Source organism: Camelus dromedarius, chromosome 24 (genome assembly GCF_036321535.1).
Source record: "Camelus dromedarius isolate mCamDro1 chromosome 24, mCamDro1.pat, whole genome shotgun sequence".
NCBI classification, from domain to species: Eukaryota; Metazoa; Chordata; class Mammalia; order Artiodactyla; family Camelidae; genus Camelus; species Camelus dromedarius.
This window is the reverse complement of record NC_087459.1, coordinates 15,057,143-15,075,900: the sequence shown is the minus strand read 5'-3', so window position 1 is coordinate 15,075,900 and position 18,758 is coordinate 15,057,143. Positions and strand designations below refer to the sequence as shown.

General features: G+C 49.9%; 1 protein-coding gene and 1 long non-coding RNA gene across 5 annotated transcripts in view; one reads left to right on the top strand and one right to left on the bottom strand.

The window, feature by feature from the left end:
• LOC116147209 (uncharacterized) overlaps positions 1 to 10,228 on the bottom strand; it is a 29,092-nt gene extending 18,864 nt beyond the window's left edge. The window contains exons 1-3 of the long non-coding RNA XR_010377671.1: positions 10,047 to 10,228; positions 9,054 to 9,165; positions 1,503 to 1,577 (exon numbers count right to left, since the gene is read on the bottom strand). This is a non-coding gene — a long non-coding RNA (uncharacterized LOC116147209). The remainder of the gene's footprint in view (positions 1 to 1,502; positions 1,578 to 9,053; positions 9,166 to 10,046) is intronic.
• A 101-nt stretch (positions 10,229 to 10,329) lies between these two features.
• SYT17 (synaptotagmin 17) overlaps positions 10,330 to 18,758 on the top strand; it is a 94,966-nt gene continuing 86,537 nt past the window's right edge. Inside the window, exons 1-3 of one of the 4 annotated variants that reach the window (XM_064478479.1) lie at positions 10,330 to 10,720; positions 14,429 to 14,446; positions 15,116 to 15,250. In XM_064478479.1, the coding sequence (XP_064334549.1) occupies positions 14,442 to 14,446; positions 15,116 to 15,250 (140 nt within the window). In that variant the 5' untranslated portion in view covers positions 10,330 to 10,720; positions 14,429 to 14,441. Of the gene's footprint in view, positions 10,721 to 14,423; positions 14,447 to 15,101; positions 15,251 to 18,758 lie in introns of all 4 variants that reach the window. The other 3 variants (XM_064478478.1, XM_064478480.1, XM_031433145.2) reach the window with 3 other exon arrangements.

Sequence of the window (18,758 nt, the reverse complement as noted above, 5' to 3'; positions counted from 1 at the left end):
AGAATATGAAAATGAATATATGCATGTATATGCATGATTGAACTATTATGCTGTACACCAGAAATTGACACGTTATAAACTGACTATACTTCAACATAAAAAATTACACAAGTAAAAAAAAGATTAAAAATGGTGATGCTTACAGCCAAAAAAAGAAAAGAAAAGAAACCATACATCTTGTAAACAACAGGGGTCCTTGGGCAAAGAAAAGCAGGAACTGACAGGAAACCATACATTTGGGGGTGACAAGGATCCCAGAAGCAGACGAAGAAAGGTGGGAAAGGGCAGGAATCTCTGGCATGTGAATGTAACCTTTTGCTCATTATGCTCTCATTACAATAAAATTAGCCTTGCAGATTAGAAGTCCCCATCACACACCAAGGCCATGACACCTCTGATCAAGGCTACATAAGGACAAAAATCCCTCCTCCCCTCAGGAACGTGGAGCTGGGATGAAAATCAGGAAATATGACCCTAAGCCCCTCCCTCCCCAATGAATATTCTGCCCATATAATTTTTATACCCCATTTATACCCCATATGTCCTTGCCAAGGACACTCAGGGCAGCTACTCACCTGAGTCTGCCTACTCTCCCCTTGAGAGTGTCCTATTGTTTAATAAATCTTCACTTTGCTTTCTAGACCTCCATGTCTCATCTGTCTCTGAATTCTTTCTGTGATGAGACAAGAACCTACTCTCCAGTAACATAATGAGGGTAATAATTCTTACTCAGGGTGTTGTGTCAGCATCAAATGGTATAATTCAGGTTAAGCACAGAGTAAGTGATAAATAAATGGTAGCTTTCCCTGGGATAGGCTGTGAAGAACGACTTTAGAATTCTGAAGTTAGTGCTATGGGCATTCAAGGAAGGCTTCACAGAGATGGAGACCTTTGAGCTGTCAGGCGGAAGGGGAAGAAGTATAGGGCAGGGAGACAGCAGGAACAGATGCCTTACAAGTGGCAGATGCTGGGCATAATTGTTCTTGGGTCAAGATTCAGTGCGACTTGGGGTTGGCAGAGGCTCAGCTCTTTCTGCTCCTTCTGTTTCTGACTCACTCCTGCTGTCATTGTTCTCTGGAAGGGACACGTGTAGGGGGTCTGCTTTGCCCCAAACACTAGCTGGATGTGGCCAGTGAACACTGGCAGTGTGCCCAGTGCCACGTGTTGAAATGTCAATATCTTGGATGTTCTAGGTTAAAGGCGATGTAATCTACCTTTCTCCAGCCACCTGGACTGCGGCGCCATGCCAAGCAGGTTTCTCTAAGAGAACCACAGTGCCTCTAGGCTGTGTCATGGAAAGTTGGATACCACCTCCAATTCTCCCAGATCCCCCAAAACCTTTCTGGCCACCTCTACTACTCACTTTGCTACTTCCTCCAGGAAGTAAGGACTGAGGACTCTCAAATCTAATCTCTTACCTCACTTCCTCTCTCCGTCCCCTCCTCCTCCCAGTCAAGTCCACTTCCTCATTATGTCTGGTAGGAATCATCTCTCATCATTACCTCATAATTGTTTTCTTCCTGCTCAGTTCCCAAGGTGTGGCCCGCAGACCACCAGCAGCAGAGTCACCTAGGAACCTGTAAAAAAAAAAAAATCTAAATTATTAGGACGAAACCTCAAATCTTCTGAATCAGAAACTCTGGGGATGGGGCCCAGCCATCTGTATTTAGTAAGCTGACAATTCGGACTGGTTTAATGGATGGGGGATCTTACGCATCTGGAGCAAGGTCCCAGAGTGACACCTCACCATGTCTGGCAGACATAGCAGCAGGCTTCTCTACCAGGGGGACTGGGGGTTACCAGTTATAAAGGGGATTGATGTCAGGTTGGCTCATCCGTTACCAAGGAGAGCAGCACAGGGGCCCGCCCCTTTGATAAACTATCATAGTGGAGATAGTTCTGATCTAAAGATTAGAATAATCACAATCTGGGGCCAGGCATTTCCTGATTCGGCTCTCTGATTAAGAGGGAAGGTCAGTCATGTGAGTAGGGTGCAGGTGAAGCAGGACTGGTCGCAGGGAATGTACCGAGAGCAAGAGAACGGCCACCTGGGGTGGCCTGATTATACACCCGCATACAAGGGATACTAGTTTGTGTGTCAGATGCCATCCTTTCTGAGACTGTGATGGGGCATCTGATCTCATCAGGGAGGTCTGTGGTTATGGTGGTCAGGAAGGCAAATGTGGTCCCCCAGACAGTGAAGTCAGACCAGCCACAAAGAGGAGCCACCGTTAACTGCAGACAGCCAGTGTGGACTTCAAGAGCACAGGTCTAACAGCTGCTCGCCAGGAAGTGCCTTCCTGGTTATATTCAGATCCACCTTGGTCAGGGACAGCAAGCTTTTTCCCTTCTTAAAGCCAACACTGTGTAAAAACACTAATATTCATTTTCCCCTGAGCCCTGAAAATTGTGTATGTAGATGGTCCTGCATGAGTAAAAGGCTGAGGGGTGGAAGGAACTCAAGCGGACACTGAACTGCCTACTGTTGACCTTAAATTATTAAAAGAGCAAGTTATTTTACCAGCAAAATGAGTTTATTTGGGAAGTGCAAAGGACTGTGATTGGGGACAGCACATCCAGAGAACAAAGGAAGGGATAAGGGGGGAGCTGGGAGGGGCTGTTCTAAAGGACAGTTCACTGGAGGAAAGTAGGAGTTCAGGGTGGTGACGGCTTCTCATTAGCTGAGCAGTTTCTCATTGGCTGGGCTGTTGCTGAGTAAGGAGAAATTCTTCCTTGGGGACAGTCAAGTAAATGCACTTCCTGTTTGGGTGTGCAAGGTACCTTCTTCCTGTGGGGCATGCATTTGACATGGAGTAGCAGGGCATGAGAGCGCCCCCTGCTGGCCCCTCTATTTTATTTTATTTTAAACGAGGTTTTTCCGCTGCCCGGGATGGGGGAGATAATCCAGTGACCATCACCTGTGGACCACAGGCTATCCTAGAATGCTCAAGTCCCCTGGAATGGAGCGAGAGGACTTGGATGTGCATGGGGCTAGCTTTAAGAAGGGAAAATCTTGCTGCCCCTGATCAAGGCGGATCTGAATATAACCAAGAAGGCACTTTCCGAGGAGCAGCTGTTAGACCTGTGCTCTTTGAAGTCCACACTGGCTGTCTTTGCCCATAGGACATCTTGCCCTCTGTTAGGACTTCTCAGCTCATGAGAGGAATATAAAGGCTATCTGGTGTTTCTGCCTTCTCATCATCTTCATTTCCTTTGTGGGAACTTCCCTTCTCTTTTCCACGTGTTTCCAGTGGGGTGCCGATCATGGTGTGCTGTCCCCAGAGCACGCAGGGGTACATGACCCAGGGTGGGCCAAACAGTGCCACATCCCCCCTTGCATCTGAGCATGCTCCGAGGGGGCTGCCAAAGTTGAAGCTACCTCTGTCCTCTGATTGCATTGAAATGGAAATTGCAGGTCATCAAGAGACAGATTAATCAGAGTACTTCACTCTTCCCAATATCCTGTCATCACAATGTGAGATTTTGCTTGTACTGTTCCTGTTCCCTGTACGTACGAATGTGGATTCTTCAGTTGCTCTGATGGGCACAGAGCCCTGGAGCTGGTGCAGTTCACTCAGTGACAGGGTCAGATGACAAAGGATCTGCACATATGACCAGAAAACCACGTCAAAAGGTCGGAATGTTATGACCTTTTTATTGTCTTGAGGCAGAAACAAGGCCTGTCTGTTATCTTCATTTATATTATTTAGGACACCAATGGGTGCTTTTCATTGATTTTCATGGAAACAGACATCTAAAAAGTGAGGAAGCATAATTCTCAAAGGGAAGTTGCGAGGAGGCCCTTTAGACACAGAAGGACTTTCCATTTTTTTTCTTTTTAAAAATAGCGCTGTTGATGTACAATTTCCATGCCATAAAATTCACTTATTCTGAATGCAGATTCAATGATTTCTAGTAATTTACAGAATCATGCAACTATCACCACAATGTGGTTTTAGGACATGTCCATTACCGCCCTCACCTCAGATCTCTTGCACTTATCTATCTGCATTCATCCCCTATTCTCACCGCCCTCCCCAGGCAACCACTCATCTCTCATCCCTCATCTGTCTCTCTAGGTTTGCCCTTTCCGGACGTCTCGTATAAATGGAGTCATAAAACACATGGTCCTTTCTGTCTGGCTTCTTTCACTTAGTAAAATGTTTCTGAGGTGATCCATGTTGTAAGTTTGTTGAAACCCAGCTTGTGAACCCCCCAACCCCCAGAGTTTCTGATTCAGTAAGTGTGGGGTGGGGCCTGAGATTCTGCATTTCGAGCAAGATCCCAGCTGACGCTGACGGTGCTGGTTCAAGGCCCTTGATGGTGGAACCGCTAGCCTATGGTGTGCCCAGAGCCAGGGCTGGGTAAGACAAACCCCTGTCTTGAAGTGGCTCGTGGCTTCAGCCTTTCTCTGACCTCTGGGGGGAGATGACACATCAGATCCAAAGCTCTTTCCTTGTCATAAGTCCTAGGAAGGCTGACTTCATATTGCTGCCCCTTGAAACCACATCAGTGCTATATGCTCACGCCCACCCTAGTGTCTTATTTAATTTCTGCAGTTAAATCCCATCTCTGTTTCTCCTAGCCACGGCTGAGAGAGGGAACAGGTGGCCACCAGCTCCCTGCTAATAACTCCTCATATGTTTACAGCCCATTATTAAATTGCTCTCAGATTCTCCTTCTTGGAGGCTAAATAATTAGCTACCCTCTTCTGAATCATGGGGTGGAGAGGGTTTGGCTGACTAGAGCTACCAGCCTCGGTCAGGAGCATGTGTGGCAGAAATTCTTGAGCCAGTGTGGGGGCTGGAGGTAAGGTGGGGTGGGGGCTTCGGGGGGTTTCTAAGGCTAGACCTTCAGACTCCTTCATCTAAGCAAGATCCTTAGAAATGATGCCAGCAGACAGCGTGCAAGATAAGGAGATGTCTGGTGGGATGCAGGGATCAACTGGAGGTCAAGCATCACTAGTAAGTCAAACATCTTCAGGGATTAAGGGCACCAGCAGGTCGACCCCACCTCCATGAGTCTCCCACTTGACCCTTTCTCACCAGCGAAACAGCACTCATGGGGCAGCCTGGCTGGTGCTGATCATCAGAAAGATGATGCTCCAGCGTGCCTAGGTCAAGGTCAAACTTCAGACCACCTGCACCAGCATCTCCTAGGAAGCTTGCTAGGAAATGCAGACTCCCCAGACTCCACTCCTAAACCTACTGCACCAGACTCTCTGGTGAGGAGTCCGAGAATGGGGACATTAACAAGACAGCCCCCACCCCACTCTTCTACGCAGTCAGGTTGGAGAATGACTGTCCTAGTGTGCGATACGGTGCTCTCCCTTCTCTTTCTTACCATGAACAGAAAAAGAAAATGGTTCAGGGTAAACAAAGCATCTGGTACAGCTACTACTAATAATAGCGTCTTGTCTCTGTGGTGTGTATATATTTTGAAAATAAAAAGCAGTCATAGCTAGCATTTCTTGAGGACCTGCGCTAAGGGATGAATGGAGATTGGCACATTGAATCCTCCCCGCCATGAAACAGTGGCTATTAGCATCCCATTCATGGAGGACGGAGCTGTGGTGCAAGGAGAGACAGGTCTGAAGTCACACAGCCGCTAAGTGGCAGGCGGCATGACTCAGACCCAGGCCTGGCTGACCCCAGAGGTCAGGATTTTAACCCCCATGTTATCCCTTCCTCCCCTCTGACACACTCTTCCCTCCCAACTGTAAAATACGAGAAGAGGCTCTGTGGCCACAGATTAAATGTATGCTATGGGGAAAAGAAGCCACTAGTCTTGAACCATGCACTAGTATCTCACACGCATTTTTCTCATTTGCCACATCTCACACCTTCCCTGGGAGGGAAGCATTATACCCATTCTGCAGGGGAGGAAAACTGAGGCTCCCGGGGATGAAATGGCTTTGCCTGAGGCCACACAGCTCTTATGTAGGTGAGGCTGGACTGGAAGCCATCAAATCACACTGCCCCTGGTAAGGATGGAGATGAAGGGGATCTGACTCCTACGCAGGGTTATTCAAAGAGCTATTTTGTAACGTCAGCCCTGGGGCCACCCGTTCTATTTCCATACCAGCTATTTAACTAGCCTGGAGACTTCTAACTTCCCCGGTGTTCAGAAACACTGCCCAGGATTATGGGCACAGCTAAAACAGGAGCTGAATGGAATGTTCTAGAAGCTGTATAATTGAAACTGACTTAGGAGACAAGGGCCGTCAGCCTGTGTGGCAAAATTAGAAAGTCACCTAACCAGAATGTGTGTTGCCCACATGGATGCCAGCCACTGCTTTTGCTGTTCTGGGGCTTTTTAGTTATAATGGGTATCCTGAGGTCTGTGGTTTGCATTCCACCTGTACCCACCTTCTTAAGGATCCCGAAGAGAAAACCATTATGACATGCCTGTGTCTGCCATCCAGGGCTGGGTCTCTCAGGGGAGTAGGTGAGAGGCCATGTTTCTTTTGCACACTGTAGACTGAGATGAGCCCAGGAGTGCCACCAGGAGGTGACGGAAGCCTCGTCTCCTGATCTTCTACTCTGAGTGTCTTTTTGTGTTAGGAGGGGCTGAACCTGGAACCATCTAACCTGCCTACTGGGCATCTCTGCCTGGATGTTCCACTGCCGTATCATCGTGGGCGTTTTTGTCTCCTGAAATCTCTTAGGGAACCACTCCGCCCACTCTCGGGACTCCTGATACCCACACACGTCTGATCACCTGGTCCAGGCTGACTCAAGCAGAGCGCTGGATCCTCTGGACACAGGGCCTGCTCTAGACGTAGGCACTTGACCCAAGCAGGACCGGTTAAAGTTTTTCCCTAAGATTTCACACAAAGTCTCTCTTCCTCTTGGAGCATAAACCGTTCAAACATAAGCTTAAGGCACTAGTGGCCATTTTTCTGCCACGTGAAGCAAACATACTCCAGGGGGGAAAATCCATTGTGAAGAGAGAGAGTGTGAAGAGGTGAAACATGGAAAGCAGGTAAGTCCTTATGAATTCATTGCATCCCTACATCCACGCCTTTGGAGTTCCAAGTTAATGAAGCCATAAGCTCTTTGTTGCTCAAGCTGGATTGAACAGGGTTCTTTCAGGAGCCCTAGACAATACATATCTGAGATTCAACATATCCAAACACGAAGCCTCACCTCCTCCACCAGCAAACCTGCCCTCCTCCGGCCTCCCCTGCCTTTGCCAACCTCAACACTGCTTATTCGGTTTTGGCCACGGATTCACTGCCATGACCTTAGTTTAGACTCACATCGCTTCTTACCTGGATTGCTGCAGTGTCTTCCCTGCCTCCAGGTTTGTCTACTCCACATCCACAGACAGAGACAGACAGACACACATACACACCCACTGAAATCTCTCACCCTGACCCTTCCTGCTCTTCCACGGGGTAACTCACAAGGCTGCCGGACATCTGGCCCTTCCCACCTGTTGAACCTCACCTGGCACCACCCTCCCTGCTCTTCAGCTAGAGACCTACTTGGAGTTCCCACTCTCACCTCTAGGTTCTTAATCCTTTCTGTGACACAGACCCCCTGCCAGTCTGTGGAAACCTGAAGCCCTTATCTCAGAATAATGTCTTTTAAATACCAGAGGAAGATACATAGGATTATAATGAAATTATAATATATTGATATACACTTAACAAAATATGAAAGCCAATTTAACCTTAAGTATAGTAATGTATGTGCTTTTTTGTTAAAGCATCAAATAGAAAAATCTAGTAGCGGGAGCCTAATAACTGTTGTAATTTTCAAGCAGTAAAGAGTGTAAATGACATTTTAAGTTATTTGCAACAGCTGTAATGTGATATGAATATACATGATTTCTATGGGTGACAAAGCCCCAGGTAAGTGACAGTGAAGATGTAACTTTATTCCTTTCTAAGTTCATGGACTCCCCCATCCCAAATAAGCACCAGTGGGCTCTAGGACAATCTTCTCTCCATCTTTGGTTCTCTGTGACTCAGCTTAAGGTCACAGAAGCTGCTCCGGAAGCTTTCTCTGACCCTCACCACACTAGATTGGGGCCCCTCCTCTGCACCCCAACAACCCCCGGGCCTCCTTTTATCCCACCACAGGTCACATGCAATTCACACATGCATCAGTGCCCTGGACTGGGGCCTTCCCCACTGAGAGCTGGAAGGTGCCAGCTGCCTTGTTCGAACAGGCACAGCCTTGGTCTGAGTCCAGGTGACACTTCAAAGCTGGATGGCAGGTCCCCGTGAAGGAGAGGCTAGCAGAGCTGGGGACCCTGAAAGTGACATCTGGCAGTCCCCTGCTGAATGACTTAGGACCGACTTCCTGTTTATTCCTTCATTGGAGGCAGGATGGTGCACCTCTAGAGCTAAACAGATCTGCATTCTTCTCCTGTCCCTGTCACTTCTCACCTGTTTCCCTCAGGCGACTCACCTCCCCTTCCAGAGCTTCAGTTTCCTCACCTGTAAAATGGGACGATGCGCCTCCCCACTTTGTAGGGCTCTGGTGAAGATGACGATCCAAGAATGCAAATGACATGCTCAGCCCTCAGTCATAAAAGGGGCTCCAGAGGAGGGGTGCTTGGTATTCTGAGACAGTTTTCAGTCTTCAGGGATTAAGGTACCAAACTAACCCTAAGGATTTCATCCCTCTTCCCCCGGGATCTGGCACTGTGTAGCAGTTTGTGGCAGTGGCTAGGGAAGGATTTCGGCTTAGGGGGTCTAGGTTTGGATCCCAGCTCCTCGTCACCGTATATGGCCCCTGGGCAACATCACTGCCTTGTGCCTCCTTTTTTCTCATCTAAAGAGTGCGACAGTAATAGTGCCCACCTCCTGCTTATCAGAGAATTAAGACTGAATTTGTTGCAAAAGGTTTGAAAAGGTTTAAAGACTGGCACACAGTCTCAAAAAGCTTAGCTATTTCTCCTGGGAACACCTGGCAGAGTCCTCCACTTCCATAAGTCCTCCTAAGGAGCACCCCTCCCAGTCGGCACCCCTCCTCTGAGAAGCCCACTCCCCACCAAGCACCCCTCCCCATCAGTGCTGAAGGAACATTGTGGATACATACCATGAAGTGGTATGGAGTTCAGACCACGTGGGTTCAAGTGCCAGTGCCACCAGCTGCCAGCTGTCACGCCTTGGTTGAGTGGCTTTACCTCTGTGCACCTCAGTTCCCTCATCTGTAAATTGGGAATAGTTGCAGCATAAAGTTAAGAGGAGTCAATAGTAACAACAAAAACATTTATTGAGTGCCTACACTGGTCAGTCACTGTGCTAAAGGTACAGGAAACAGTGAGCAAGGTGGAGGTAGACAAAATGAAATAATGCTTGAGCACAAATCTTGCAAAATTTTAAGTGCTCGACTTACATTACATGCCACGTACTACAAATGGAATATTACATCACACTCAGAAATGTGTATGCGTGCTAGACATTTATACAAAATATTTACACACATATGTATATTACATCTTTTGTTTATTACTTGTACCTTCATTTCCTCATTTACTCCCACAAAACAGCCCTGGAGGACAGGCAGGGCAGAGATTTTATACCATTTTTACTGATGAAAAGACAGAGGCGCTGGGATGTTAAAAGGTTGATAAACTGGTGACTGACAACTGGAGATGGCTGGGCATTTTAAAAAGAGAACCGGTGGAGGGCAATGTTCCACCTCAAATCCCTCAGTGGAGAGTCAGCCCCAGCTCTGTGGCCTTGGGGTGGGAGGACCGGTGCGGGGGAGGCCTCCAGGCCCAGGGCGCCCCAGCCACGCGGGCAGGCGGGCTGGCGGGTGGACACGCCCCGGGGGCGCACGCTCGCTGGCGCGGAGCTTGGAGCGGGCAGAGACGCGCAGGACGCTGGGCGCGACGCTGGGCGGCGCTGCTGGGCCGCCCCGCGCCAGACCTGTTGCGCCCGGGGCTCAAGTCGGGCAGATTTAGGGTAAAGGGACGCTCAGATCTGTCCGGGAGCCCCTGCCGCCCCGGCCGCTGCACCTCCTTCGGGGGCCCCCTAGGCCCACCTTAACCTGAGTCTCCCATTTTTCTGGCCCCGCGTTCCTCACCTCAGCAGTTCTAGGCGCGTCGGGTGGGGCGGGAATAAAGTTTTGCCAACCTGGTCTGGGAGAGGGCAGGATGAGGAGGACCCTCACAGCTCTAGACTCGATGGCGGGCTGGACCGTGCCGTTTCGGCTTCACGGCCGCCCCGGGGTCCCTGCTGTCGGTAGATGCCAGCCCCGGTGCTGGCCGGATGGGCTGACCCGCGCACCGCCCCCTCCCACCCCCTTCCCCATCCCGGTCCCCTCCCCCGCCTCTAGCGCGCACCGGCCCCGGCGTCTCCGGCCCCGCCCGCGCCGGGGTCGCTGCAGTCCCCGCGGCTGCCCCGGGCTCCCTCCCTTGGCGCCCCGGCCTGAATCCAGCCTGGGGAGCGCCTCAGGGGGAGCGCGGGACGGCGAGGGAGGCCGAGCTGGGGCCCTGGGCGCCCAACCTCTCCCACCCTGGGAGGCGGACCCGACTCGGGGAGCCGGAACGCAGGAGAAGGCAAGGACGGGGCGGCCGGCGGAGGGGCGGGCGCCGCTCATCAGCCACGCCAGTCACGTCTGGGGCCACCCGGCTGCCTTTTTCTTCCTTTCCCCCTTTGCTTTCTCCCCCCTCTCCGGTTGGCGAGGGCAAAGTGGCCGTGGCGGCGCCATGCCCGGGCCGGAGTGAGTGCGCGCGGGCGAAAATGGCGTACATCCAGGTAGGGCTGAGTCTGGGGGCCAGGTCCGCGGTGTGGGTGGGGGGTGCCGCGCCCCCTCCGCCTGTGAGCGCGTGGAAGGGAGGGCACATGGCTAGGCTGCCACAAACTTGCCTCGAGAAAAAGGGTACCCGAGCGCAGGCAACCTGTGCAGCGGCAGGGGTGCGCCCCTGAAGAGGAGGCTGAGGACCCCCACACCCCGGGAAGAAGGGCCCTAAGTGGACTCTGCACGCGCGCCCTGGCCTCCTGGGGAGGGAATGGGGGATGGGGCGGACTTTCCTTCCCCCTTCCCCCCTTCTCTCTTGCACCCCACCCCAGGGGAGGAGCCGCGGGGAGGGCGGCCCGGGGCGCGCCGGCAGCCCGGCCCGCCAGCTGCCGTTGCCGTGGTGACGGCTCGGGCTAATTGGCCGGCAGAGCGAGCCTGAGGCAGCTGTTCCGGCCAGGAGGGACAAGGACGTCGTCCCTCCCGGGCACTGGGTGCTGAGGGCTGGGGGACGGGGGACATATCAGAGGCGTGTTGGTGGTGTTTGGTAGGGGGGCAGCCGATAACTTTAGGCCGTTGCATTGGGGTCTGGGAGTTGTGGACCCCCATCCTGGGGACACCTCCTCAAGAATTATTAGGCTGAAATAATTTCCAAACCCGTTATTTGGGAAGAGGGTGGCTGCTTGACTAAAAGACCTTTCTCCCCAGTACAAGGGAGGAAGTGGCGGCAGGTCAGCGCCAAGGTCACGCAGTCAGACCCGTTGAGCTGCTTGCTTCTGAGGCTGGCCCCTCTGAGCCTGGCAGAGGAATCTACAGGCTCCCACATTCAGGGTGCATCTGGGCTCACTTCTCCCCTTGGCTGCAGCTGGGGGGCTGCCGGTCCCCTCCTTCCTCTTTGGCTCACACATCCCCTCATCTTGTCATCAGACTTTTCCACCGGCCAGGAACTCCGCTCTGCCACCTGGTGTAGCCTCCCCATCCCTCTCCTGGCTTAGGTTCTCTCCATTGACTTCCTTTTCACGGAGTCCTGAGGTCATCTTTTCAAGCCTGGTGAAGGTCACATTTGCTGTTCACCTACTATGTGGCTGTTGTTGAGGGGGCTGTTCAACAGTCACTCAACAAACACTTGGGTGACCACCTGATATGTATGGGCTCTGGTGACAGAGCTGGGAAGGCAGCACCATCCCTGCCCCTCGGAACACACAACCCAGTGAGATATGAACATTAGAACAGGCTTCTACAGTTCTCATGGCTACCTTCAGCACAGAGAAATGAAGTAACTTGTCCACAGCCACACACATGCTTAGGGGGTGACGGTGAGGCCTAATAGGGGTGATGGTGGGAATTGGCGGGAATTTGTTAAGCCTCTAGTATGAGGATGGCCCGGTGATGTTGACTTTTCTTCTAGAATAAAGTGTTAAACTTTTCTGCAAAGGGCCAGATAGTAAGTTTTTTTTTCCCTCAAGGGCTGCATGGCCTGTATCACAACTGATCACCTCTGGACTATGGCACTAAACAGCCATAGACAATAATAAACGAATGGATGTGGCTATGTTTAAATAAAACTTTATTTGTGGACAGTGAAATTGAATTTCATACACTTTGCATGAGTCAAACAGTATTCATCGCCTTTAGAATTTTTTCTCCAGCCATTTAAAGATGTACAAACCATTCTTGGCTGGAGGGCCACAGGAAAACAGTCTGCGGGCCGGATTTGGTCTGTGAGCCATAGCTTACACCCCCTGATCTGGAACATCTGGATTTTCCTTCCTCTTTTTTATTTTTTTTTGTGGCTTGAATCAGTTCTCCATTAGATCAAACACATGAACCCAATGTGGAAAGAGACTCAGCATGCTTGGGAGCCTCAGAGCATCTTCCCTTTCCTCTTTCTTCATCTTCCTTGGTTTCTTCCTGATGTTCGTCTTGCACCTGGGCCTTGGGAAAGCTGCACAGTCGTTCCTCAGCAGGGGCCGTGAGGTGGCCTTGTCTCTGCTCATCATAGTTTTAGAAATGGTTCTCTTCTGGTCTCTACGTACTCAGGAAACGTGCCCCTATGAGCATGGATTGTTGTGAAAAAGCATCACTTTATCCTTGCACTTTACCGCAAGCATTTTAAAGCACTTTCTCACATAAGCCCCACGAGGGCACAGCTTTTTGCTGCTTTGTTCACCGCTGTATTGACCAGGATAGTCTCTGATGCCTAGCAGCCTCCAGTTGGACTGGACACCCTGCCTGGTACTCATAAGCTGCAGAAAGGGTACAGATACTTTGCAGCTGGGTAGCACACAAGTGTTTTCATAGTCAGTGCCCTAGCTTAGCCCTTCCACTAAAGAAAAGACGTGACTGAGGCTCAGAGTGGCCCCCTGACTCGCCCGAGTGATGTGATTGGCCAGTGGTGAGGCCAGAACTAGCACTTCTCCACTCAGTTTGCGTGGGCCCCCAACTCCCTGCCCCCCAGCACCTCTAGGTCTTGCTCTGTGAGTGATTTGAGTTTTGTTTTCAGAAGAGTATGTGATTAGTGCCCAAGACTTTGTTTCCCAAACTGCAATAAATCACTTCAAAGATTTTGAGTTTTTCATGAGCTACGTTCCACCTGTGCTGTTATTTACTTACTTTTTTTAATACACGGATTTGCGTTTTTTTAAACTTCAAAAAATAATATGAAAAGGAAACTTTATGTCACTACCATAATAGAAATCCAGGATCACTTGATATAAACCAGAGGCAAATGGAAAAATAAACACGATGAGAAGAATGCCACATTCTTGGATTCTAGCCGGATACGCTGTCTCCAAAGCTCTGAGCTGGGGTCTGCTCTCTGTTTAAAAAGGAAGGGAAGCGAGGGTGGGTGGGATTTGCAGCTGTTAGAAAGATGTTACGTACAATAGTAGCAAGTTAAGATTTTCTCCTCCTTGCAAGAGAATTGAACAATTAACTTTATCCCTCTTGGGTCAAAGTTCTGCGTTTGATGGGAGACTCCCCTTAACCTACCTGGTTCCAAAAGGTGACCCTTTTGTAAAGCCATTTAGACTCCTCCCTGGAAGAGGAGAAGGGAGCCTATGCCTTGGGAACCTGTGAGAAGATGGTGTGGGGGCGGAGCTGATTAAAGGAAGGAGCACCCGGCCCCCAGGACCAGATTATGGCTTTCTTTTTGCTCCCTCTATTTGTGGGTGATCATATGAGGCTCCCCACCAACACCATTGGAGCAGAATTGGAAGGTAGGGACTCTGGGAGGGCGGGGGAGCCAAGTCACATCCACACTGCGCCTGCCTGCGTGTTAGCTAACCGTGTCCTCTTGGGTTGGCTTCATGGCTATTTCTGTATAGGAGGGTTTGCTCCTCTCCCGAAGTGTGGCTGCGTTGGATAGCATGACTATCTATCCGCCCGCTCTGATTCATAACAGCATACGGTGCAAATCAAATCGAAATGCTAAAGTTTCCCATTTATTCGGTGTTGGTTAGCCAGGAGGCTACCAGCAGCCCTGAAGGTAGCAACACCTTGTTAGGAAGTCAGCGCCCTTCCCAGGATGGTAAGTGGAAAGAAGCAGGGCTTTTTTTTTTTTTTTTTTTTTTTTTTGCTTTTTGTTTTCCTTCTTTTTCTTTTTCAAGTTGCTGGAATATTGCTAAACTGGTCTCTCTCTCTCTCTCTCTCTCTCTCTCATTCTCTCTCTGTGTCACCCCCTCGCCCCCAACACCCCATGGCTTCATCATGGATCTCTAAAAGGGCAGTTGGAACCTTTAAATGAGGTGAGTTAATTCTGTGGTTTTGTTTGGTCTGGCTTCTAATCAAGAAATGCTTGCTCTGCATTTTGGAGCCTTACGTGGGGGGTGCGGGGGTATGGACTGTTAAACAGCACCCGGATGTTGCTAACGGCGCAGTTCTGATGCCTTTCTCTGGAAGGGAGATCCCGGGGAAAGGGCACTGGTCGATGAGATAGGTTTCCTTCTCCGCCTCCTCCTTTTTCCATTTGATTATGTCCATTTACTTTCATGTCATGAGATTATTTTAAAAATATATTTTTGCTTTGCTTTCAAGAAGACAGAGTAATATTCATTGTGTTTCGAGAACATATTGCATGGCCCTCGTGGTGTTGAATAAACAACCCACCTGTCAAGAAAGACGTTCACATAAACTACAAAAGAAAATACCTGCAAATGTTTTGCTCGCCGTTAGTGGCTCCGGCGAGTTGGTGTTTGCCATCTTTGTGCCTGCAGTTGGTAAATAGAAACGGAAAACATTTTGTTCTAAGTGATCAGCAGCAGAGACAGACCTCCTGAATGTCGTTCTTTCTCACCAGCGGTCGGCTGCCTGTAATTTTGGGTGTTTTTCCTCTTCCTCCCCTCCACCCCTCCCACCTCCCCTCTGCCCCTCTCCGCTGCCCGCCTCCCCCAATGGCCTCAGGGTTTTCTTTCTAGAATCTCCGATCTGCTGCTCTGCAGATGGACTTGCCGGCACTGCTGTCAGAAGTGCTATGAGTCCAGCTGTTGCCAGTCGAGCGAGGATGAAGTCGAAATTCTGGGACCTTTCCCTGCCCAGACTCCTCCCTGGCTGTAAGTAGGACTGCTCCGAACTTCCTGGAAAGCAGTCTCAAGACCTTTCATTTCTCGTGGTTTCTGAGAGGGCGTCTGGGCCCCGGGAAGGAGGATTTGGGGTATGAAAGAGGAAAGGGCTGAGTTTCCACTGACGGCTCAGCTGCTGCTGGGGTGCTCTGGGCCTCTCTTTGCTCGGCAGGCTGGGGAGACCAGCTGGCAGCGGGGCTTCAGTTCAGTGGGTTTCACACTGGGCCTTCTGAGATATGAACTGTGTATAATGCTAAGCACATGAGCACTTTTAATCATGTTGAGTGTGGTTCCACGCGAAGAAGGAGATCTGTGAGCATCTATATTCTTCAAGGGATGTCCAAATCCTAAAGGTTTCCCGCCAAGTCAGTGTCAGAAATTGTCCTAGCACCTGGCCCGGTGCCTGGCACGTGGTGGATGCTCAGTAAGTGTTTGTGGCATGGATGGGTGGATGGAATGAACAAACAAGTGCCTCTTTGCTGGTTCAAACAAGAACTTCAGAAACAGGGAGGCAGAAAAGCCCCTCCAGGCTCCGTCATGTCCTCCAACGCTGTTTATGTTCTCACTGGCATCTTTCGTTTTATTTCCAATTCGTTCTCCTCCCGCGCCTGCATACAGCATCTCCATCTGCCAGTCGCTCGGATATTTTGGGAACGTGGTTTTGAAGCTTCTCAGCCATGTGTCTGGTCCACCTCTCTGTGGCTGGGAGAGGGACGTGGCCAGAGAGTCTGGGTCGAATGTGGAGGGCCAAGGGCTGTGAACCGTCAACTACAGCTTCTCATGATACAGAGGAGGAGGCCCAGAGAGGTGGAAAGACAGTGTGATGGCCCACAGCCGGATCCTCAGTGGGGTTTCAGTGCTGTCTCAGCTAAACTCCTGGGCCAAGATCCCAAAAGCCTCTGGTGCCTCATCTTTCTCTCCAAGTTGGGGGGGGGGTGGTGGTCATGCCTCCATCCTCTTTTCTTAAAAGCACATGTCAAATATTTCCATAGCAAAATGGCTCTGTGTCAGGCTCTGTGAGTTCAAGTCTATTTCTCCTCCTTTTTTCTAGTTCTGTGACCTCGGGAAGTTGCTTGATCTTTTTGTGCCGTGATTTCCCTCTGCAAAATGGGGCTGATAAAAAGAATTGATCTCATGGGGTTGTTGTGGTGATTGTGTGAATTAGTGTATGGAAAAGCACCTAAGAATGCTGATGCCTTGTTGGCAATCATAAACAGGAGTGATTCTTTTTACCCTATTTTGGTCTGGGTTTCCCCATCCATAAAGTGGGAAAGGTAATAGAACTTCCTTGATAGGATTGCTGTTAAGAGTAATGAGATATGCACGTGACATGCTTACTTAGCACAGTAGTAAGTATTCATCTCTGTCATTATTAGGTATTGATAGAGATCCATTAAACTGATGGAAAGTCAGTTTAAGGAACTTTCCGTTATCCATAGGTCGTAGCCTGAACCCTGCAGGTGGGCGTAGAGTTGAAATGTTTGGTGAAACCAACTCGTTAATCAAGGGATCATTCCCATTTTCCAGTGACGGAGGCTGGCTCAGCCCATCTAGTGTCTTTAAAACCATGCTCAGAATAATTCCAGCTCTGTGATGGCAGGGCTATTATCTGTTTTGTTCATTCCAAAAAGTAGTTGTTGACCAGCTGACCAACCTCCAGGCAGACACTGAGTCCTGAAAGTACCAATCATCTAGTTGAAAGATTAATCTCAGTTTCTTTGGTAGTTATTTCTTGAGCACACCCTGGGTGCCAGGCACTGTGGGGTGCACAAGGCTAGATAGAGTCCTGTTACCATGCTCAGAGGATTTAATATCTAGTAGAGGAGATGAAGCGGGTACATAATTTCAGTTGTGCATTGAAACCCTGCACACGTATGGCAGTCCTGCATAGAGTTTTGTTATGGAAAAATCCTGGGAGAATGGCTTCAGGCATAGCTGGATCCAGGGGCTCAAATGATGTCATTGGCGTGCATGCATGTGCCCTCTCTCTCTTTTTCTTTCTGATTCTTCCGTATTAGCCTCATTCTTAAGCTTGCTTTTTTCTTTATCTCATTTTTAACAGCAGCAAAACTATCAGGAAAGGCTCTCATTGCCCTGGCTTGGGTCATGTGCCAGTCACTTGATCCAATCACTTTTGCTTGGGGGAAAAGGTGCTAGGTCTTGCCTGCGTTGCTTGACTATCCTGGAACCAGGGGAAGGATTATTCCACTTGAAACATAAGCTAGTCGAACAGAGGTTGGCAAACTTCTCCTGTAAAGGCCTAGATAGGAAATATTTTAGCCTCACAAGTTTAGTCTCTGTTGCAATTGCTCACTTCTGTCATTGTTGTGGGAAGACAGCCATAGACCACTCAGTGATGAATGGGTGTGGCTGTGTTCTAGTAACACTTCCACAAAATCAGGCAATGGATTTCGCCCTGTAGTTTGCTGACCTGGGTAGCAGACACACCACAAATGGACACTATATCTAGGAAGAGTTGAGGGCTTCACAGAAAATGAGCCTGCGAGCTTACGTCGTGGAGGCTCTCCGATGGCAGATTAAGGAATTTGAATTTTCTTCCAAACCAGGAGAGACCCATGGTAGACACTGAAAATCGCAGCCTGGTATCTGTTTGTTCCAGGTGTTGAGTGTTACAGATGCCTGGCTTCTGACTTGAAGGATGGTTGTGCTTTGTCTAGGCTGCTGACCCTTTGTGCAAGCAAGGGATTCTTTCTGGGTTGGGAACCACCGGAAAGACACTTGTTTGGATTTTGCCACAAGCAGAGAAGTAGGCTGGGACCTTCCCAGCAGAGCAAACACACCGCACAGCTTCAGGAGGCACCCTTCACCTGGTGGTCATTATGAGTGGGACCACCTAGAGTTGTGCAGTGTACAGTCTGAACTACTGTACATGAACTTCATGCTTCCCAGGTCTTCCTTGAATCCTGGGCAGCACTCAGTGCATTTCTGGCAGTCAGCATGATGCAGTGTTAAGAGGAATCTGTAAAGGGGAGGCAGGTTAAATCCTTCAAAAAGAGAATTTACAGCTTGTGCTTTCCCCAGATTTATTTACCAAGTGGGCAGTTGCATGTTGTCAAACAGGCAGGGAGTAGAAATGTCAAGCGTACCGGCTTTGCCGTACCAGACCTACTGTGACATTTGAGCCAGCAACCACAGAACGTGCCTCTCTGTGGGGTGGCACGTGGCAGATGAGCTGGCCCTCTGTCTGTGTGATTTTGGGGGACAAGCCATTAATTATCACCTATGCTTCTGTCCTTTGGGTCCCCCAGCTTTCCTTGGCTGGGCTGGACTGTGAGGGTCAGGAAAACCATACAATCCGCTGGCTCCTTTTGGGCAGTGCCAGAAAGACCCTTATTGAAGAGTGGTTATTTTTTTGTCTAACAGCATGTGTTGAGGACCTACTATGTGCAAGGCTCTTACAGGCCTCCCAGGGGCTGCCCAGCTCAGTCACGTGATCTGGAGTCTGGGCATGTGATCTGGAGTCTGGTAGTGCTGGACT